The 23,838-nt window shown below is 42.2% G+C and overlaps 1 protein-coding gene across 2 annotated transcripts in view; it reads left to right on the top strand.

Annotated features, from left to right (window-relative positions):
* The window catches only part of UBE2V1 (ubiquitin conjugating enzyme E2 V1), a 42,327-nt gene that overhangs the window by 10,569 nt on the left and 7,920 nt on the right, over positions 1-23,838 (top strand). For both annotated transcript variants that reach the window (XM_060185530.1, XM_060185525.1), the window contains exon 2: positions 8,202-8,350. In XM_060185530.1, the coding sequence (XP_060041513.1) occupies positions 8,202-8,350 (149 nt within the window). The remainder of the gene's footprint in view (positions 1-8,201; positions 8,351-23,838) is intronic.

Consider the following 23,838-nt stretch of genomic DNA (forward strand, 5'->3'; position numbering starts at 1 on the left):
AGAGAGAAATGGAGAGAGGAGGGGAAGACAGAGAGGAGCAGAGAAAGAGACCTGCAGACCTGTTTCACTGCCTATGAAGCGACTCCCCTGCAGGTGGGGAGCCGGGACTCGAACTGGGGTCCTTATGCTGGTCCTCGTGCTTTGCACCATGTGTGCTTAACCCACTGTACTCCCGCCGACCCCCCAAATATTTTCTTTTAAAAGAGCTTGTAGGGGCCAGGCGGTGGCGCACCTGCTTAAGTGCACGCACACATTACATTACCCAAGGACCCAGGTTCAAGCCCCTGGTCCCCACCTGCAGGGGAAGCTTCACAAGTGGTGAAATAGGGCTGCAGGTGTCTCTCTGTCCCTTTCCTTCTCTGTCTCCCCCCTCAATTTCTCTATCTCTATCTAATAATACATAAAAAATAATTTTTTAAAAAGAACTTGTATTACTGTAATATCTTTTTAAATATTTACTTATTTTCCTTTTTGTTGCCCTTGTTTTTATTGTTGTGGTTTGTTATTATTGTTGTCGTTGCTGGATAGGACAAAGAGAAATGGAGAGAAATGGGGAAGACAGTGAAGGGGAGAGAAAGATAGACACCTGTAGACCTGCTTCACTGCCTGTGAAGTGACTCCCCTGCAGGTGGGGAGCCGGGGGCTTGACCCGGGTTCCTTGCTCTGTTTGCCATGTGCACTTAACCCACTACACTACCACCTGATCCCCTACTGTAATATCTTAGCACCTTGATAAAGTTATCATAACATTTTCATAACTTTTTGTAGTCATAATCTATTATTAATAAGAGACTAAGGGGCTGGGTGGTGGCACACCTGGCTGAGTGCAGCCTACAATACATAAGGACCTGGGTTCAAGCCCCCAGCCCCCACCTGCACGAGGGAAGCTTCACAAGTGGTGAAGCAGGGTTGCAGGTGTCTCTCCCCTTCTCTCCCTCTCCATATCTCTGTTCCTATCAATTTCTGGCTATCTCTGTCAAATAAAGATAATAAAAGAATATTAAAAGAAGAGAGACCACATCTATATCTTCTATATTGCCACTTGATACTTCTTCCAGCTACCTTTCAGATAGAAGTTTTACATAGAAATATGAGGAGTCTTGAAATTTGTGCCTTATTGATTTGACTTGGTAAGTCCTATAGGAATCCAGCCTGTGTTGGGATATTCTTGGTTGATTTTGTTTGTTTTTTTATGTTATACTTCTGTTTGATATGTATGGATTTGATTTTCTAATAAATATTTTAAGTTGATGTGTTAAAAATCTGAGCTTACACTCCATTGGAAATGTGAAGTCCTTATTTGTGACTGATTCACTCATAAGTTGTACAGATTCTCTGAGTACTAATATTTTGTTTTATTTTCTTGGACAGTGCTTAAAGTTCTAGACAGGGTGTGGTCAAGTCATTTAGGATTAAGTACTCTTGTTTTGTATAGTATATTAATTACTGATATATCAGTTACTAAATTGCTTGGATATCAGCATGCTATTATTTTATGAAACATTTAATAGTAAGGAATCCTTTGACTGTGTGGTTTGGGTTAAAAATAAAAAGTTGGGAGTCGGGCGGTAGCTCAGAGGATTAAGCGCACATGGCGCCAAATGCAAGGACCCGCTTAAGGATCCCGGTTTGAGCCCCCCCCCGGCTCCCCACCTGCAGGGGAGTCGCTTCACAGGCGGTGAAGCAGATCTGCAGGTGTCTGTCTTTCTCTCCCCCTCTCTGTCTTCCCCTCCTCTCTCCATTTCTCTCTGTCCTATCCAACAACGACAACATCAATAATAACTATAACAATAAAAACAACAAGGGCAACAAAAGGGAATAAATACATAAATAAATATTTTAAAAAACTTTAAAAAATAAAAATAAATAAAAAGTTAGCTCTATTAAATAAAAAGCAAACAAGTGGATCAAGGAGATAACGTCATTAATAATACCAGTGGCTTTTTTTATGTATATTTATTGGGTATAGAGAGAGAAACAGAGAGACTCCTGCAGCTCTGCTTCACCGCTTGTGAAGCTTTCCTCTTGGAGTTGGGGACTAGGGGCTCGAATCCTGATCCTTGTGCACTGTAACATGTGTGCTCAACCCAGTGCGTTACCACCTGGCCCCATACCAGCAGCTTTTCATGCTTGAGGTTAAGCCAGAACTGAGCAGTGCTCTAGTTGGGCAAAAGGGGGGGGGGGACTTCTCTAAATGTCTCAATCACACTACCTTTAAAAAAAATGTGGGGGCCGGGTGGTGGCGCGCCTGTTTGAGTGCATGTATTACAATGTGCAAGGACCCAGGTTCGAGCCCCTGGTTCCCTCCTGCAGGGGGAAAGCTTCATGAGTGATGAAGCAGGGATGCAGGTGTCTCTCTGTGTTTCTCCCTCTCTGTCGCCCCCTTCCCTTTTGATTTTTGGCTGTCTCCAATAAATAAAGATCTGCAGTGGGCCCAAGGGCCACAATCATTAGAAAAATTCTTTTTGTGGGAGTTGGGTGGTGGCACAGCAGGTTAAGCGCACGTGGCGCAAAGCCCAAAGACCAACATAAGGATCCTGGTTAGAGTACCTGGTCCTCCACCTGCAGGGGGGTCGCTTTGCAAGCGGTGAAGCAGGTCTGCAGGTGTCTGTCTTTCTCTCCCCCTGTCTTCCTTCCCTTCCTCTCTCGATTTCTCTATGTCCTATCCAGCAGTAACAACAACAACAGTAACAACAACGATAAACAATAAGGGCAACAAAAGGGAAAAAATGGCTTCCAGGAGCAGTGGATTCGTAGTGCAGGCACAGAGCCCCAGCAATAACCCTGGAGACAAAAAAAAAAAAAAATGTATTGGGACCAGGTGATAGCTCACCTTGCACCTTATCATGCACAAGTCCCTTGACTCAAACTTCAGGACTTCAGAACCCCATGTTGCAATTTTTTTTTTCTTTGCTCCATTTTGTTTTTTTCAACAAGCACCTATCTAAAATCTGTATAGACTCGTTTTGATGTCACACTGTAAAGTGGGAGTTACTCCCATAGTCATGCAAATTATTGATAAGTAAATACCTTGACAGCCCATCTGCTTCCCACCATCTACACTATAAGAAGTTTGATAGCATGACAGTATTTACTCTAAACAACTGCTTCTGGCTTTGTATCCTGAAATGTGAGTGGTAGTACATTACAAACCTGGCTTCTAATCCTTCCAGCCCTTCCCTAACTCAGGAGATTTGCCTCATCTCTGTCCTACAGTCTTTTGCTGTAAGTCCACTACTTACCCTCAGAATAAGTTCAGTCTAGTCACATGACCCACCTCTCTTCAAATTCTTTTTTTAAAATACTTATTTATTATCCCTTTTGTTGCCCTTGTTGTTTTTCATTGTTGTTGTAGTTACTATTGTTGTTGTTGATGTCGTCGTTGTTAGATTGGAGAGAGATGGAGAGAGAAGGGGAAGACAAAGGGGGAGAGAAAGACACCTGCAGACCTGCTTCACCGCCAGTGAAGTGACTCCCCTGCAGGTGGGGAGCTGGGGCTCAAATCGGTATCCTTAAGCTGGTCCTTGCGCTTCATGCCATGTGCGCTTAACCCTCTGTGCTACCCCCCACTCCCCTCTCTTCAAATTCTTCCAAAAAAATTTTTTTTTTTTAAACTAGAGCACTGCTCAACTGTGGTGCAGGAGGTTGAATTTGAGACTATGGAGCCTCAAGCATGAGAGTCTCTTTTCATAACCATTATGCTATCTACCCCCACCCCCACCTCTATTTATTTTCTTTAAGTTTGGTATGTTCTTTGACTCCCCATCCCCCAAAGACAAATAAATCTTGTCTTAAGATAGGTTATTTTTCTTTCATATGTGTTGATGCTGTTTTGTTACATTTTGTTTATTTTACATTTTGTTTTGTTTACATTTTATTTTGTTGATGCTGTTTTGTTACATTTGTAGTTTATTTCCACAGTTAGTAATCACAGTTCTAAAGTGTATGGGGTTTTGTCATTGTTTTGGGGTTTTTACATGTAAATATGGAGTGAATTCAGTTTGGTACTTGGTCAGCTCTAGAGTGGTCATGTTCAGTAACCCAGCTAAGCACGTGGTAACTAGTCACTTCTGTTTTAATAGCAGTAAAAATAAATGAGTTATTTCACAATTTGTAAAAAAAAAAAATTGTGATTTCTTTTTTAAATTTTTAAAAAATATTTATTTCCTTTTGTTGCCCTTGTTTTTATTGTTGTAGTTATTGTTGTTGTTATTGATGTCATTGTTGGATAGGACAGAGAAATGGAGAGAGGAGGGGAAGACAGAGAGGGAGAGAAAGACACCTGCAGACTTGGCTTCACTGCCTGTGAAGGGACTGCAGCTGGGGAGCTGGGGACTTGAACCGGACATCCTTGCGCCGGTCCTTACACTTTGCGCCACCTGCGCTTAACCCTCTGCGCTACCGCCTTACTCCTGATTTCTTATTTCTATTAGTGGTTATTATTCCTCAGAATTTCCTTTTAATCAATTTTTGAATGAAAATAAAAGTTAAATTAAGTAATGGATTAAAAAGTGGACCTAAATTCAAGATTTAGCTAAGTAAAGTTTGTTAACCAGAGTGCTTAACTCGCTGTGCTACTGCCCGATTCCCAGGCCTTGGACTCTTTTTTTTTTTAACAATTTTTTTATATTTCCCTTTTGTTGCCCTTGTTTTTGTTGTTGGATAGGACAGAGAGAAATGAAGAGAGGGGGAAAGACAGACACCTGCAGACCTGCTTTACCGCTTGTGAAGCGACTCCCCTGCAGGTGGGGAGCCCGGCCTCAAACCGGGATCCTTCCGCAGGTCCGTGTGCTTTGTACCACATGCACTTAACCCGCTGCGCTACAGCCCGACTCCCCAGACCTTGGACTCCTAAGCATGAGATCCTGAGTTCAGTCCCCACAAAGCATCCCATGTACCAGAGTGATACTCAGGCACATTCTCCCCATTTCTCTAATTAGCAAATAAATTTAAAAAGAAAAGCAGAGACCAATTAGGGAATACCATTAAGTGATATCCCCACTCTCAGAGACTGACTCTTTGTCCCTATTACAATAAGGTATATAACTGAAGTCTTAAAAAGGGCAGGGACTCCTGATTTATGAATAAGTATCTGAAGGAATTAGTGTTATAGGTAGAGGGAATAATAGCAAGTGCAAAGGCCTGAAGGCAGAAATTTGCCTGGGGTGTAGTTGATTTAGTTCCTAGTTTTGTTATGCAAATGAATCAAATCATGGGTGGGGCACACAGCAAAATAGAGAAAGGTGGTGGGGATCACTTATAATTTTGTGCCTGGAGACATCCACTTATAATCTTGGTGTCTATTATTTATGTCTTCCTTAAGATTTCGCTTAGTGCCTGTATTGTGCACTAAGGCTGCCACAACAAAATATCATAGACTGTGGTTTATGTAATAGAGGTTTACTTGCTTACAATTCTCGAAGTTCATGATCAAAGTGTTGTCAGGTTTGATTTCTTCTCTCCCTTTGGTTTGCAATGTCCACTTTCTTTTATGTTCTTACATGGCCTTTTGGTATATACATGCAGCCATTACCCTTTTGTGTATCAGAAATTTCTCTTAGAAAGACACCAGTCGGGCGTTGGGCGGTAGTGCAGTGTTAAGCGCACGTGGTGCAAAGTGCAAGGACTGGCTTAAGGTTTCCGGTTCAAGCCCCTGGCTCCCCACCTGCAGGGGAGTCACTTCACAGGCGGTGAAGCAGGTGCAGGTGTCTTTCTCTCCCTCTCTCTGTCTTCCCCTCCTCTCTCCATTTCATTGTCCTATCTAACAACGATGACATCAATAACAACAACAATAACTACAACAACAATAAAAAACAACAAGGGCAACAAAAGGGAAATATTTAAATTTTTTTAAATTAATTAATCAATGAAGAACTGGGAATGGGAGTCTGGTGGTAGCACAGCCGGTTAAGTGCACATGGCGCAAAGTGCAAGGACTGGAGTAAGGATCCTGTTGAGCCCTCGGCTCCCTACCTGTAGAGGAGTCACTTCACAGGTGGTGAAGCAGGTCTGTAGGTGTCTGTCTTTCTCTCCCCCTCTTTGTCCTCCCCATCTCTCTCCATTTCTCTCTGTCCTATCTAACAACGATGACAACAGTAACAACAACAATAATAACTACAACAATAAAACAACAAAGGCAACAAAAGGGAATAATTTTTTTTTTTTAAAAAGCCTTTGGGAATCGAGTGGTAGCACAGCGGGTTAAGTGCTGGTGGCTCAAAGCACAAGGACCAGCGTAAGGATCCCGGTTCGAGCCCCTGGCTCCCCACCTACAGGGGAGTCGCTTCACAGGCGGTGAAGCAGGTCTGCAGGTGTCTACCTTTCTCTCCCCCTCTCTGTCTTCCCCTCCTCTCTTCATTTCTCTCTGTCCTATCCAACAACAACGACATCAACAACAATAATAACAACAACGACATCAACAACAATAATAACTACAACGACAATAAAAACAAGGGCAACATAAAGAAAATAAATATTTTAAAAAATATTTGTCATCAATAGTAAGTCACACGATTGTAACTGACCTGGTTTTAATTAAATTGCCATCTTTGCTTGTTTTTTGTTTGTTTTTGCCAAATGGAGGCCAAATCCTACTTTAGAGTTTATGCACTTGTTGTTTCGTCTTCCTGGAAGACTGTTCTCCTAGGTCTTCAGAAATTATGTTCCATTACATTCATGACAGCTGTTACAATAAGGTTTTACTCCATCACTCTGTTTAAAACATACCTCTTTTCCATGTTCCAGAAAACCATTATCACAACTGTGCAATTTGCTTTTTTTTCTTTCAGTTTTGCATTTCTCACTAAAATGTAAACTATGTGAGGGCATGTGTTTTTCTTTTGCTCACAGCTTACTCCCTGCTGTCTAAAAAAGTGCTTATTATGATATTTATTTTAATTTCCCTTTGGGAGGTACTGACATACAGAAAATACCTAGGGTCAGATTCCTGCAGTGGTCTTTCTTCACAGTCTTGTGGTAAATGCTGCTTACCTCTAGGAGTGACTAGTTTAGAGAGTTCATATAGCTTGCCTGGATCCTGATTTCCCCCCCCACCCCCCAAAAAAAAAAAAAAAACCAGCCCAAATGCCTGGGGAAAGGAGAGGGAGGCTGGGAAGTAGGCAGGATCCAGTACGAGAACAACCCTAGGAAATGCCCTATATCCAAATACAAGAAGAAAACCAGTCTCCCTACCTTTCCTGCCACCACTACCTGGGCTCTGTTCAGGAAAACACTCAGAAATGGCTCAAGCCTCAGGCTGGACTGAAGTAGAGTAGCTTGTACTTTTGAGATATGTTTGTGTGATTGTTTCAGTGAACTGTCGGCTAGGCTTTGGGGTTTGGAAGGAACAAGTCTATCAGAGTACTAGCTGCCTTCAGTTTTTAACCAGTGAAGAGACTGTGGCTTCAGTAGCTGAAGATGTTGTCTTTGCTACTTTTAGCTGATTCCTATTTGATCAAGATGTCATTTTTACTTGAAATGTCCCATTTGGGGAGTTGATCTGGCTTATGATTATACCCTTAGCCCAAGAATTTTTTTTCCCAGGAAATATTACTGAGAATGAAATAAAAGAAATTCCTTCTTTTCCAAAGCACTTTTGTTAGCATTTTGATACTAGTAGCTTTTGCCTCAAATTAGTGGATTTAAATGAATCAGCATTGGGACCAGATGGTGGTGCATCTGGTTGAGCACGTTACTGTACGCAAAGACCTGGTTCTACCCCCCAAGTTCCCACTGCAGGGGAAAAGCTTTGCAAGTGGTCTGGCAGTGTTGCAGGTGTCTTTATGTTTCTCTCTGTCATCCTCTTCCCTCTTGATTTCTGGCTGTCTCTATCCAATAAACAAGTAAAGATAATACCAAAAAAATTTTAGAAAAAATAATAAATTAATCATCATTTAGCCATGTAAGTCCTTTGTGAAGCTTGGCAGAGTCATGGGGATGGCATTGGGGTATCTGTCTAGGTAGGCTTGGTCATTTAGCCTACCCTGATTTAGTTGCCATGTCTCCTGTAACCACTGTGTACTTCTATTTGGTTGTACTGGTTGATAGTTAGCTTTTGTAAATGGCAAGGTTGATAGGTTTCAGCAACTTTTTGCATGTTAGTGTCTTTATTCCCAGGTAGTAATAATAAGTGACTAGCTCTAGGCTTGCAGGTTCCCCCCCTGGAGTTTCTAGTATCTTGAATTTCTTTCCATTTATTTTAGGAGTAAAAGTCCCTCGCAATTTCCGACTGTTGGAAGAACTCGAAGAAGGCCAGAAAGGAGTAGGAGATGGCACAGTTAGCTGGGGTCTAGAAGATGACGAAGACATGACACTTACAAGATGGACAGGGATGATAATTGGGCCTCCAAGAGTAAGCGTCGAGCTACGGCTATAAATGTCAATGTCTTAAATTCACTGTGCCTCCTTTAAAAAATACATACATATATATATATATATATATATATATATATATATATATATATATAAGCCTTATCACGGATAGAGCTCACCAATGGTATATTTTCTGAAATGTGGCTATCCTTTTCTGACCAGTTTCAGTTTATATATTTGAACCTCCTGATGCTGTTTAATCCCTCTAAATGTTAAGCAAAATCCTTAGCCTTGTATTGTAAATCAACATTGATAATGTAGTCAGTGAGGCCTGAGGTCATTGTACCGTGAGATATAGTTTATAGTAAGCTTCTAGGCTTGTCACATACAAGACTCCAGATTGGACAGTTTCCAAATGAACTTTAGAAAGCCTACTTAGTTGTGCTTTTATTCAGTATTTCCCAGTTCTGCCATGCACTTGTATCCTAATTCATCAGGCAGCTTGGCAGAAAAAGTTATTGTGTGCCTAATCAGTTCTGGTCTGTTCCAGACTCTGTTAGCCCCAGAGGCCTTTGCAAAGATAAAAGACAGTGTGTGGGCCAGGTGATGATGTACCTGGCTAAGCACACATGTTACCTTGTGCAAGGACCTGGGCTCAAGCCCCTGACCCCTATTTGCAGAGGGAAACCTTTATGAGTGATGAGCAGTGCTGAGGTGTCTCTCTGTCTCTCTCCTTTTCTGTTTCCCCTTTCCTTCTCAATTTCTCCCGGTCTCTATTCAATAAAAGAGAATAGGAGAAGTAACTTCTCTTTTAGGTCTTTGTAATTTATGAGAGTTCTTACTATTTATGAATCCAGCTAATTTTTTTTCCTTAAAGATACATAGTAAGTGGCCTAGGAGGTGGCACAGTGGATAAAGCATTGGAATCTCAAGCATGAGGTCCTGAGTTCAGTCCCCAGCAACACATGTACCAGAGTGATGTCTGGTTCTTTCTCTCCTCCTATCTTTCTCATTAATAAATAAATAAAATCTTAGGGGCCTGGTGGTAGCGCACCTGGTTGAGCACACATGTTACAATGTGCAAGGACCTGAGTTTGAGCTCCCGGTCCCCACCTGCATGGGGAAAACTTTGCCAGTGGTAAAGCAGTGCTGCAGGTGTCTCTCTGCCTCTCTCCCTCCCCCTTCCCTCTCAATTTCTGTCTCTATCCAATAAATAAAGATCATAAAAAAAATAAGTGCATACACAAAAATCTTTAAAAGAGAGAGTAAAACTTCCAAGAAACGGGTTCTCTCAAAAGAACCTGTTATTCAGTGCTGCTATTATGTAGTTGTGTTCCATTTTCCTGAGGATGAAACAGACTCAGAAATAGTTACTTCCCCAGAGTCACATCCCAAAATCTATATTTTTAACTAGTTAAGCTGGATTCTCCTCCTCCTGTTTGCATTTTGAGTTTTCATCTGTTTACCACTTACAGAATTATCCTGTTCAGTAGTTAGATATAGGAGTAAAGTCCCATAATGTGACACCTACTTCAGACAAACAGTCGGAAGTTTTGCCTACATATAGTAGGATCTTCCTGTATCTGCTTGTGTTTAAGGATGTTCATTCATTACTTTTCCCTGTTTACAGGACTTTGGCATTAGGTCTGTGGGAAATAGACAAGTAATCTGTGGCCCTAGCTGAAACAAGAAAGTGTGTTGTGCTCATGTAGTGTTAGGAGAATCTGGTGTTTATCTTAGATTGTCGTAAATAATCATGATAGATGACTGTCTTTATCATCTGGGACATGTGATATCAGGGCTCATGTTTGGGACCCCCGGCTCACAAGTACAACACTTTAATGCATTGTACGATCTCCGAGGCCACTGGCTTTGTTGTTTACTGTTGTTTCATGGGTCTTTTTTTTTTTTAACCATAGAGTTTTGGATTTTTTGCTTTTTTAATATTTATTTATTCCCTTTTGTTGCCCTTGTTGTTTTATTGTAGTTATTGTTGTCATTGTTGGATAGGATGGAGAGAGGGGGGGAGAAAAAGAGAGACCTCTGCAGACCTGCTTCACCACCTGTGAAGCGATTTCCCCTGCAGGTGGGTAGCCGGGGCTCGAACTGGGACCCTTAAGCCGGTCATTGCACTTCGCACCACGTGCGCTTAACTCTTTGGCTACCACCCGTTTGCTTTTTAAGAAAATATTCAGGGAGTGGAAGACTGTTTACCCAGCAAGGCACACACTTCACCGTGCATGCGCAAGGGCCTGGCTTTGGGCCTATGGTACTATTTGGGGGCACTGTGAGCGCCCCAGGTGAAGCTTCATGAACAATGGAGCAGAGCTGTGGCTTTCTTTCCCATCTCTATATGTGATGTTAAAAGGGAAAAATAAATCTGTGAGTGGTGAAAGCCCTGGCCCCCCCATAGTTCTGTTTATATAATTTTTAATATATGAAAACCATGATATTTTTGGACCTATTAGTAATGGGGGAAGCAATCTAGAAAATTTCATTCTTCATGGGGATCATTTTTCTTGCTGTCTCTGAAAACTTAAATGTGTAGTGATGACTGACTTCACTGCATTTCTTCTTTTCCTGAGCATGGTTCATGTTTCTTTATTTTAAAAAGTATTTTCTTGGGGGCCGATCGGTAGCGCGCTGGGTTAAGTGCACATAGTGCAAAGCACAAAGATTCCAGTTCAAGTCCCTCACTCCTCACCTGTCTGTGTGTGTGGGGGGGGTCATTTTGCAAGTGGTGAAACAGGTCTGCAGGTGTCTTATCTTTCTTTCCTGTCTGTCTTCCCCTCCTCTCTCAATTTCTCTCTGTCCTATCCAACAACAGCAGCAGCAACAGTAATACCAACAACAGTGGGGAAAGATGGCCTCTTGGAGCAGTGGAGGCACTGAGTCCCAGTGATAACCCTGGAAGCAAAAAAAAAAAAAAATTTTTTTTTCTTTATTTAATGAGAAAGATAGAAGACACACACACACACAGATCAGGTCAACTCTGGCTCATAGTAGTGCAAGGGATTGAATCTGGGACCTCAGAACCTCAGGCATGAAAATCTTTTTGCATAACCATTACGTTGTCTCACCAGCCTGTCTTTTAAATTTTTTTAATTTTTATTTATTCCCTTTTTGTTGCCCTTGTTGTTTTTTATTGTTGTTGTAGTTATTACTGTTGTTATTGATGTTGCAGTTGTTGGATAGGACAGAGAGAATGGAGAAAGGAGAGGAAGACGACAGAGAGGAGTAGAGAAAGATAGACACCTGCAGACCTGCTTCACTTTTGAAACGACTCCCCTGCAGGTGGGAAGCCGGAGGCTCAAACCAGGATCCTTACACAGGTCCTTGCGCTTTGCGCCAGATGCGCTTAACCCACTGTGCTACCGCCCAACTCCCTGTTTATTCTTTTTTCTTGCCATGCAGACCTTTATTATCTATTTATTTGATAGAGACAGCCAGAAATTGAGAGGAAGGGGGTGATAAGAGATGGAGAGAGACACCTGCAGCCCTGCTTCACCACTTGTGAAGCTTTCCCCCGCAGGTGGGGGCCAGGGACTCAGACCTGGGTCCTTGTGCACTGTAACATGTGCGCTCAATCAGGTGCGCCACCATCTGCCTGTTTGTTTTACAGTTTTTTTTAGTAACTTTTTTTTTAACTTTTTTAAATTATCGTTTATTTATTTCTTAGAGATAGCCAAAAATTGGGGGGAAGGGGAGATATAGAAGGAGAGGGGCCGAGTGGTGGTACATCTGGTTGAGTGCATATGCTAGTGATCAAGGGCCTGGGTTCAAGCCCTTGGCCTCCACCTGTAGGTTGAAAGCTTTGCAAGTGGTGAAGCAGTGCTGCAGGTGTCTCTCTGTCTCCTATCTCCCTCTTCCCTCTCGAATTCTGGCTACCTCTATCCAGTAAATAAAATTAATTAAAATTTAAAAACAAAAAATGAAAGGAGAGAGGGAGAGAGAGACACCTGCCTTACAGCACTGCTTCACCACTTGTGGGAACCAGGGGCTTGAACCCACGTCCTTGTGCATTGTAATGTGTGCACCACCACCCAGCCCCTTGGTTTACATTTCTTAAAGATAAGACTATTTTCCCTTCTCCTTACTCTTCAGAGAATCTGGGAATGTCTCAGAATGAGGTATTTAATAATTAGATTTGTCAATCACCAGATACTCTGAGGTTCTTATGAGTTAAAGACAAGCCAGAGTACAACATTGTGTACACTAAATATTAGTGAATTATAGACTTCAGACAAGCAAAATGAAGCACTGAATTCTGTTACGAATACTCTACTTTGGTGGTAGAAATAGTTTGACTGGTAGAGTGCCAGACTTGCATGCCTGAGCCTCTTAGTTCAGTTCCTGACATCATATATACCACAGTGGTGCTTTGACCTCTCTTTCTCATATGGAATGTAAAATAAATCTTTAAGAAAAATGCTGTGTTCTACTTAAAATATCATGAGTTACCCTGAGTTTCATTTTATCTCCTTTCAACCAGAGCACTGCTCGGCTCTGATCTTTGGTGGTGCTGGGGGTTGAACCTCAGGCATGAGAATCTGTTTGCATAACCATTATGCTAACTACTCTCCCCCCACCCCCATACATTCATTTATGAGAAAGGGAGAACTTGCAGGGGCCAAGTTTCAGGAGCAGTAAAGCAGTGCTGCAAGTCTTTGTCCCATTCTCCCTTTCTCCATTCTTTCTCTCTCTCTCTCTCTCTCCCTCTCTGTCTCTCTCTCTATATATATGTATATATATTTCCACCTACCATCTTCCTCCTCCTCTTTCAGTTTCTCTCTACCCTATCAAATATAAGGAAAAAGAAAGAGAAAAGAGAAAGCAGTGGAATTGCACACGCAATTTAAATAATAGCTTTATTATTTATTATTTACTTATTTTAGATAGAGACAGAAATTGAGAAGCAAAGAAGGATAATGAGGGAGAAAGAGACTCCTACATCACTGTTTCAAGGCTCCCATTGTGTCCCCTATTCCTCACTCTACAACCACCACTTTCATTTCTTTTTCGTAAGATACAGAGGGAGACACCACAGCACTGAAATTTCCTCCTATGCACTGGAGGCTGGGGCTTAGTTGTGCACAGGGCTAAGCAGTGTGCACAATGTGCAAATGTGCTGTTTTGCTAGCCCACTTTTTTATTTTCTCTCTCTCTCTCTCTCTCTCTCTGAATTTGCCTGTTCTTGAGTTTGCTTTTTGTTAATTTTTTTCCCAGGGCACTGCTCAACTCTTGGCTTATGGTGGGATTGGGGATTGAACCTGGGACCTCAGAGCCTCAGGCATGAAAATCTTCTAGTAAGCATCATGCTATATCCTCAGCCTCAGTGTGAACATTCCTTGTATAGCCATTATGTCATCTCCCCAGTCCCTGTTGTAGAATTTCATATAAATAGAACCATACAATGTGTAATCTTTTATGATTGACTTTTAACATAATACTGTCACTGTTCTTTTTTTTAAATTATTTTATTTTTTAATTTTTAAATTTTTAAAAAAACATTTCTTTTTTTAATATTTTATTTATTAATTAATGAGAAAGATAGAAGGAGAGAGAGAGAAAGAACCAGACATCGCTCTGGTACATGTGCTGCCAGGGATTGAACTCGGGACCTCATGCTTGAGAGTCCATTGCTTTCTCCACTGCACCACCTCCTGACCACACAATACTGTCACTGTTCTTATTAGTTCATTTGATTTTATTTAGTAGTTCACTTGATTTATAGCTGAATATTATTACATTGTATGGCTGTCCCATATTATTTATTAATTAGTTGATTGGCATTTGAATTTTTTTTTTTAAATATTTATTTTATTTATTTATTCCCTTTTGTTGCCCTTGTTATTTTATCATTGTAGTTATTATTGTTGTTGTCGTTGTTGGATAGGACAGAGAGAAATGGAGAGAGGAGGGGAAGACAGAGAGGAGGAGAGAAAGATAGACACCTGCAGACCTGCTTCACCGCCTGTGAAGCGACTCCCCTGCAGGTGGGGAGCCGGGGTTCAAACCGGGATCCTTCTGCCGGTTCTTGTGCTTTGCGCCACCTGCGCTTAACCCGCTGCGCTACAGCCCGACTCCCGGCATTTGAATTTTTTTAATCTTTCATCTGTTACATATAATGTTATGAACATTTTACCAAAATATGAAAAAATGATTTTTAAAAGACATATTTATTAGCACAAGAGAGAAATAAACTATCACTGAAGCTATGTAGTGCCATAGATCAAATTTGGAACTTAATGCTTTTAGTTCCAACAACAGCCATGGTATCACCTTCCAGACTGCATTGCAGAGTTCTAGATATCTAGTAGTAGAATTGTTGGGTCATATAACATTTTAAAGATTATTTGGGGGGGGGGGGTTTAGATACCATAATGGTTATGCAAAGAGACTCTCATGCCTGGGATTCTGAAGTCCCAGATTCAGTCTCCTGCACTACCAGTGCTCTGGTATACATGATAGATAAGTTTAAAAATAAAATATAAAGATTGTTTTTATGTGAGAGAAACTGGCCAGAGCACCACTCACCTCTGACATAATGCTAGTGTCAGAGATTGAACTTTATTTATTTATTTATTTATTTTGCCTCCGGGGTTACTGCTGGAGCTTGGTGCCTGCACTACGAATCCAGTTTTTCCCATTTTGTTGCCTTTGTTGTTGCTGTAATTGTTAATGTTGCCATTTATGTTGTTGTTGTTGGATAGGACAGAGAGAAATGGAGAAAGAAGGGGAAAGACAGACATCTGCAGCCTGCTTCACCACCTGTGAAGTGACCACCCTATGGGTGGGGAACAGGGGGCTTTAACCAGGATGCTTGCTGCAGTTCTTGTGCTTTGCCATGTGTGCTTAACCTGCTGCTCTACAGCCGAACCTCCTGTTTGACACTTTAAATGCTTAACTGTTTCATATTTACTGAAACATTTAACATTCCCAATAGCCTTGCATGAGAGCTTCAGTTTCTCTGTACTCTCACCAAGTGCCTGTTACTCGTCTTTTAAAAAAGTATATTTATTGCGGCCCATGAAATGGCACAGTGAATAAAAACATTGGACTCTCAAGCACAAGATCATGAGTTCAGTCCTGGGCATCACATGTGCCAGAGTGGTACGCTGCTCCCCACCCCCTTCCTTTCACTCTAATAAAAATAAACAAATAAATGGTGGGTTTTTCTTTTTTTCCTTGCTACGAGGGTTATTGCTGGGACTTGGTTCTTACAGTGTTCCTTACACTGTTCCTGGTGGTCCTTTTTAAAATTTTTTTCTTTTATTTATTTTCACTTTTGTTGCCCTTGCTGCTTTTCATTGTTGTTGTTATCGTTGTTGTTACTGATGTCGTTGCTGTTAGGTAGGACAGAGAGAAATGGAGAGAGGAGGGGAAGACAGAGAGGGAAAGAGAAAGATAGACACCTGCAGACCTGCTCCACCACTTGTGAAGCGACACCCCATGCAGGTGGGGAGCTGGGGGCTCGAACCACGATCCTATGCGCCATGTGCACTTAACCCGCTGCACTACCGCCCGACTCCCCCTGGTGGTCTTTTTAAATTCTTTTTCCTTTGTTCATCGAGACAGTAAATGGAATAGGGAAGAGAGAGACTTGCAGCACTACTCCACTACTTGCAGAGCTTCCTCTCCTGGAGGTGTGGACTAGGACCTTGGACCCAGGTCCTCTCTCATGGCATGTGCACAGTACAGAATGTACTGCCACCTGGCCTCTAATAAATTTTAAAAATATATGTATTTAGTGGTCCGGGAGGTGACGCCATAGGTAAAGCAATGGACTCTCAAGCATGAGGTCCCGAGTTCAATCCCTAGCAGCACATGTACCAGAGTGATGTCTGTTTCTTTCTCTCTCTGCTCTCATTAGTAAATAAATAAAATCTTAATATAAATAAATAAATAAATAAAAAATATATATATATGTATGTATTTATTTCTTAATGAGAGGACCAGAGCATCACTGCCATATATGATGCCAGGGATTAAACCTGAGACCTTATGCCTATGAGCCTAATGCTTTAGCACTGTGCTGCTGTTGTCTTTCACTTCTGTGGTTTTTTCTTTGTTTGTCTGTGTTTTTTACCAGAGCGCTGATCAGCTCTGGTTTATGGTGGTTCAGGGGATTGAACCTGGGACTTAAGAGACTCAGGCCCAAGAGTCTCTGCATGACCATTATGCCATCTACCTCTGCCCTGCCCCCTTTTTTTAAAAAAAGTTTATCAATTCTTTTTTAATGTTTTTTAAATTTTATTTATTCCCTTTTGTTGCCCTTGTTTTTTATTGTTGTAGTTATTGTTGTTATTAATGTCATCGTTGTTGGATAGGACAGAGAGAAATCGAGAGAGGAAGGGAAGACGGGGTGTGACTCTCTTTAATGTTTTTTTATTATCGTTATTTATTTATTAGATAGACACAGAAGTTGAGAGGAAGGGAGAGAGACAGAGAGACACCTGCAGCCCTGCTTCACACTCAATAAGCTTTCTCCCGCAGATGAGGACTAGGGGCTCAAACCGATGACCTTGCACACTGTAACAACCAGGTGCACCACCCCCACCCCTTTTTTATACATAGAGAGGCCAAAGCACTGTTTCCATGTAAGCATGGAGTTACACTTGTTTCGTTTTTGCTGTTCTCATTTGTTGCCTGGGATCATATAAAACTCATACTCTACTGCTGAGTCGCCTTCATGGTCTATACTCTGGAGTTTTCTGTTTTGCTTTTGCTGCCAGCGTTGTGCTGGGACTTTGTGCTTCCATCACCATAACTACTGGTGGGCTGTGAACTGACTCCCTCTTCCCTCTTCCTCCTCCTTCTCTCCCCCCCCCCTTTGATAGTGGGTGAAAGACAGAGGAAGAGAGATGCCACAGCATTGCTCTTCCACTCATGAAGCCTCCCCTCTTCATGATACTCCCATGTAGTGGTTGGGGACTCGAACCTGAGTCCTAATACTTGTGCTACCAGATGAGCCAGCCTCTTCCCTATAGTGATTGCTCTTCCTTCTCAAGATTCAAACAAAATTGCAATAAAAGGAGCTATTTGTTCTGGGTGCTTCCTGTAAGCAGTCAGTTTTATGATTAGAATACAAGGTTTATGCTGCACATTTAATTAAAATTATGTGCAACATAATTTTAAAGCGTCTAAAATAGAGCACTTAAATCACTTCTCTTATTTCTCTGTGTCTCTGTCTCTCTCTTTTTCTTGTTCTTTCTTAACAGAGAAATTTAGGGTGGGGAGAGGAGAGAGAGGGAGAGGCCTGCGGCATTGATTCGCTGCTCATGAAAGTTCCCTCCCCTGCAGGTGGGGTCTTCCTATTACGTTTTTTTTTTTTTTCTTTTCCCTCCAGGGTTATTGCTGGGCTCGGTGCCTGCACCATGAATCCACCGCTCCTGGAGGCCATTTCCCCCCCCCCCCCCCTTTTTGTTGCCCTTGTTGTTGTAGCCTCGTTGTGGTTATTATTATTACCATTGTTGATGCTGTTCATTGGATAGGACAGAGAGAAATGGAGAGAGGAGGGGAAGACAGAGAGGGGGAGAGAAAGACAGACACCTGCAGACCTGCTTCACCGCCTGTGAAGCGACTCCCCTGCAGGTGGGGAGCCGGGGGCTCGAACTGGGATCCTTACGCCGGTCCCTGCGCTTTGCGCCACATGCACTTAGCCCGCTGCACCACCACCCGACCCCCCCTATTACGTTTTGTTATTGCATTACTCAAAAGAGAATCTGACCTGGGAGGTGATGCAGTGGCTAAAGTGTTGGACCTAAGAACATAAGGTAACGATTTTGACCCCCAGTGTCACGTGCCAGAATAATGCTCTGGTTCGTGTTCTTTCTTCTCTCTTTCTCTTTCATACACACACACACACACACACACACACACACACACACACACACACACACACACACACACAATTATTGGGCAACGATAAATAGCATAATAGTCATGCCTGTAGCTCCAAAGTCCCAGGTTCAGTCCCCCACACCACCATAAGCCAGAGCTGAACAATGCTCTTGCTTAAGAAAAAAAAAAGGGATTATCCTGTAGGGGTTGGGCACACAGGGTTCAGCACACATAGTATAAAGTGCAAGGATCCCAGTTCAAGCCCCAGGCTCCCCACCTGCAAAGAGGTCGCTTCACAAACAGTGAGCCAGGAAGGCAGGTATCTACCTTTCTCTCACCTTCTCTATACTCCCCTCCCCTCTCTGTCCTATTCAATAAAACCGAAAAAATGGGGGGAGGAAAAGGGGGGGGAAAGAGTGACCTTTGGGGAAGGGGAAGGTAAGGAAGCTTAGGCCATCTAACTCTGCAGCTGACCCCTGTGGTGGTCAGAGGGACTGGCTTGGGTGAGTCAGAAAGACCAGAGCTGGAGGCCAGAAGCATCTCTTGCCGCCAAAATGAGGGGCTTGTGCTGAGGTGTTGATGAGCAGAATGAAGGTGCCACCTTTTTATTTCATATTGGGATCACATGGTTAGCTTGACAATTTAGGTGGCACTGGGCTTGAGAAAAATGAATTATTATTATTGGCTGGGCTCTGTGACATACTTAGAAGAAGAGGGAAACTGTATAAAAGGGATGTTATGCTTTGACACTGCACAGAGGAGTGTGTGCAGGATAGTAAGCTGCAGGATTTCTTTCTCTTTCTGTACTAGGGCTGGGACTTACTTAGCAAATTACATTTTCCTTATCATTGGGCAAGAGAGATCCTGAAAGACAGGGGGTAGCAGGGACTTGTTCTTCCTGTTTGCCTATTCTGTCTGGGCCACTCAGTAAGAGCCCTCCTGGCATGGGCTGTGGGTTTCAGCCTCCAGGTTGGGGCCAAAGTTCAGCTCAGGAAACCTTCCTTAAAGCCTCTGGGTCTGATAAAGTCAGCTGATCTCTTTCGTTTCTCTTGCCTTAAGGGTTGCCCGCCACCGCCTGCAGCTGCTGCCTCTGTGTTGCTTCAGGTGCCTGCTTCCTTTTTGTTCCATTGACACCTGCTTAACCACTTCCCTGTTTTATTTCATTTCATTTTTTTTTTTAAGATTTTATTGATTGATTGATGAGAAAGATAGGAGGAGGAGAGAGAGAAAGAACCAGACATCACTCTGGTACACGTGCTGCCAGGGCTTGAACTCAGGACCTCACACTTGAGGGTCAAGTGCTTTATCCACTGCGCCACCTCCTGGACCACACCACTTCCCTATTTTAAATTCTCTGTTAAAATATCTAGGGTGGTGTCCTTTTTCCTAGATTATCCCTAACTGCCATATCCCTACTCTCCTCCAGGTAAAATATTGCAGCACACTGCTGCCTTTCCTCTCACACCTTCTTTGTGTTTTCACCTGGCTGTGCTCAGACTCATTAAGATCCTCTCAGACTCCACACAGCCTTGCTTGTTAAAGGTCCACACTGTATTCTAGTAAACCTCTTTGAGATGTATTCTCTTCATTTCATAGGAGATTGAGAGTTTCACATGAAAAAGAGACAGCAACCAGAGCACCACTGCAGTACATGCAGCGCTGGGCATCAGACCAGGAGCTCTAGGCTAACTGGAATCCCAGGCTCGCAAGTCTTATGCTTTACCTGCTGAGTCATTTCCTCTATCGAATTAAATAGAATCTGTCTAACAACCTGAGATTTGACTTTGAATACCTTTTGACCTAGTATTGCTTGCTTATTTATGGCTGCTAGGGTTTTTCATTGGGGCTTCATATCTGCATGTTTCCACTGCTCCTAGCACTTTTTTAAATACACATTTATTTTTATTTTTTGAGAGAAAGGTGTGTGTGTGTGTGTGTGTGTGTCTTACCAGAGCACTGCTCAGTTGTAGCTTATGATGGTGCTGGGGATTGAACCTGGAACCTCAGAGTCTTTTTGCATAATCATTTCCCCAACCCCTTCTTTGAATATTTTTACAACTAGTTTTTTTTTTCTGTTTCTTGTATTAAAATGTGTATAGATTTCATTGCTCTAGTCTACTCTTTTCATTCACAGAGACACCATGGCACTAGAGTTTCCTTTGGTGCCAAAGCAGCTCATACATTAAAAAAAAAATTTTTTTTTTGCCTCCAGGGTTATTGCTGGGGCTCGATGCCTGCACTATGAATCCACTGCTCCTGGAGGCTTCCCCCCCCCTTTTGTTGCCCTTGTTGTTTATTGTTATTGTTGTTATTACTATTGTTGTTATTGCAGCTGTCATTGCTGGATGGGAGAGAGGAGGGGAAGACAGGGGGAGAAAAAGATAGACAGACACCTGCAGACATGCTTCACCGCCTGTGAAGTAACCCCCTCTGCAGGTGGGGAGCCGGGGGCTTGAACAGGGATCCTTACGTTGGTCCTTGCATGTTGCACCATGTGTGCTTAACCTGCAGCGCTACCACCCTAAAAATAATTTTTATTATATATATATATATATTTTAAGTCAGTGCGCTGCTCAGCTCTGGCTTATGGTGGTACAGGGATTGAACCTGGGACATTGGCACCTCAGGATGAGGTTCTCTTTGCATAACCTTTATGCTGTTTCCCCTACCCTATAATGATTTATTTACAAATAAGTTACAGAGCACTATAGGAAGTTCCTGCATATATCAGCCATAGGTTCTTCTGTTATTCACATGTAGTCTTAATATGGCATGTTTGTTACAGCCAGTGAACCAGTCATTGATATATTCCTGTTAACTAAAGTCCATATTTTATTTGGTGTTCTTAGTTATTATTATTATCATTATTGTTGTTGTTGATTTACTAATGATCGACAAGACTACAGGATAAGAGGGGTACAGTTCCCACCACCAGAGTTCAATACCTCATCCCTTCCATTGGAGGCTTTCCTACTCATTTTTTTAAAAGTTATTTATAAAATAAATAAAAAATATCAACAAGACCATGGGATAAGGGATACAATTCCCACCATCAGAGTTCCATATCCCATCCCCTCCCTTGAGAGCTTTCCTCTTCTTCATCCCTCTGGGAGCATGGACCCAGGGTCATTATGGGGTGCAGAAGGTGGAAGGTCTGGCTTCTGTAATTGCTTCTTCACTGAACATGGGCGTTGGCAGGTTGATCCATACTCCCAGTGTGTTTCTATCTTTCCCTAGTGAAGCAGGGCTCTGGAGAGGTGGGGTTCCAGGTTACACCGGTAAGGTCGCCTGCCCAGGGAAGTCAGGTTGCCATCATGTTTAATAATCAGGAACCTAAGGGTAAGAATATAACAGATGAGATTTGAGGTCTCCATTTTGGAAAAAGCTACTAGGTCTATTTTAGGTATATTCCAGATGGTCCCATGACTTTACTAATTTTTGCCTGCACCCGACAGCTAACATGCAGGTATTATCTGGGAAGATGGCATCAGAGTTGGAGGTAGAACTAGAAAGCTGGATCAGGGAAGAAAGTAGCTCCCCAATATGGGAAAAGTATATAAATATTGTTAACTATAAACCCCATCAATTTGATCTGGGGCCAGTATTCTGTGCAGGAGCCTGTGTAACCTCTGCATTCCTGTAGGTCTGAGCTCGAATTCTGTGGCCATAGCTAGGAACATTCTAGGCTGCACCCATTGCTGGACCCATCTTCCTCGAGTGGTAAAGTAATTTGGTCCAATCTCCCTTCAGAGAATAGGGCAGTCCCTACCATTGTTGAGTCCTATAGGGGCCCACAAAGGGGTCCGTTATGTTGTTCCTGATGGAGATGACTAGTGACAGCGGAGAGAGACATCTGTTAGGCCCATCATGTCTGTGTGGGAATCCCAGGTTCCCTGACTAGAACCCCAGTGTTCTTACTCTTTACCATATGTCTATTTTCTGTTCTACAATTGTATTTTATTTTATTTTTATTATCTTTATTTATTAAATAGAGACAGCCAGAAATTGAGATGGAAGGGGGAGATAGGGAGAGATACAGAGAGACACCTGCAGTCCTTCGTCACCACTTGCAAAGCTTTCCCCTTGCAGGTGGGGACCAAGGGCTTGAACCTGGGTCCTTGCTCATGTAATGTGTGCGCTTAACCAGGTGTGCCACCACCTGGCCCCTCTGTTCTAGAATTTTATACCTTATCATACTTTGTCCTTTAACCTAGGTTCCTTGTGACTGTGACACTCTCAGGTTCTTGTTTTTGTTGCTACTGACAATTTTGAGGATTACTGATCAGATATTTTGTAGAATGTCTCCCTATTGTAGCTTTTTCTGCTGTTTTTTTTTTCTGATCAGGCAGGAGGACACACACACACACACACACACACACACACCCCGGTATGTGTGCATTTATTTATTAGAAGGAGGAGGGAGAGAGAAGGAACAAACCAGAGCATCACTCTGGCACATGCAGTGCCAGGGGTCAAACTCAGGTCCTTATACTTGAGAGTACTAAGTGGTACTTGCTTCACTGCACCGCCTCCTGGCCATCCCTATGTATGTTATTTAAGCTGAGTAGGTTTAGGCCCAGAGAAATTTGTAATCTCTGGGCTCTAGGTGTGCAGTGCCTACTGAATGAAAAACCCTGTACTTAAAACATGCCTAGAATTGGTGAAAGTGTCTGTATCTTTTGTAGGTTGTATATATCTTGTGCCATTCTGCTGGCTGGTTGTATCTATTTTGCAACTTGCTGGCTATCCCAAGACCTACGTCTACAGTATATACGTGCATAGCCAGTTACATAAATATGGCGCCATGTTTGTTTAATCTGTCCTTTGTGGGCAGAGATTTTGTTTAGTTATTTTTTGCTATTCCAGGCAAGGCATCACATCTATTTATTTGTTGTTGTTATTTGTTTATTTTACCAGAGCACTGCTCAGCTCTGGCTTATGGTGGTGCAGGGGATTGAACCTGAGACTTTGGAATCTTAGGCACAAGAGATTCCACTTAACCATTATGTTGCCTATCTATACCCTACATCACTTTTTTTTTTTCTGGTGCACACATGCATGAGTTTACCTATAGGAAATTCCTAGAAATATTTTCACATTTTGATAGAAATTACCAGATTGCCCCATGGTGCTAAAGCCATGTCTACAAAGTAGAAAGTATTTGTTTCTGATCAAATAACAACTCTTCTGAGAACTGAGTTCCTCACAGAGACAGAATGTTCTAACAATCCTACTTGAGACACATTTCTGTCATGAAACTTTTTTAGTGAGTCCCAGGAGCAATTGTAAACAGAACCAAAGAAAAACAAAACCCTGTTTTCTATTGTCTTGCTTTGGGCTTTCAAATGAACGTTTAGATGTCTCTGTTCATTTTACTTGGAGGTATTTTTCACTTTGTTCCAGTGAAATTTCCAGTTGAATTATCAAAAAAATCAATGGTGTGTTTTTTTTTTCTTTTTCTTAAGAATTTAGTCCTAGTATCGGTTTTTTTTTTTAATTTTTATTATCTTTATTTATTTATTTATTGGATAGAGACAGCCATAAATCAAGAGGGAAGGGGAGATAGAGAGGAAGAGAGACAGAGAGACACTTGCTGCACTGCTTCACCACTCTTGCAGCTTTTCCCCTGCTGGTGGGGACCGGGGACTCGAACCTGGGTCCTTTAGCATTGTAACATGTGCACTC

This window comes from Erinaceus europaeus, chromosome 1 (genome assembly GCF_950295315.1).
Source record: "Erinaceus europaeus chromosome 1, mEriEur2.1, whole genome shotgun sequence".
Classification (NCBI taxonomy): Eukaryota; Metazoa; Chordata; class Mammalia; order Eulipotyphla; family Erinaceidae; genus Erinaceus; species Erinaceus europaeus.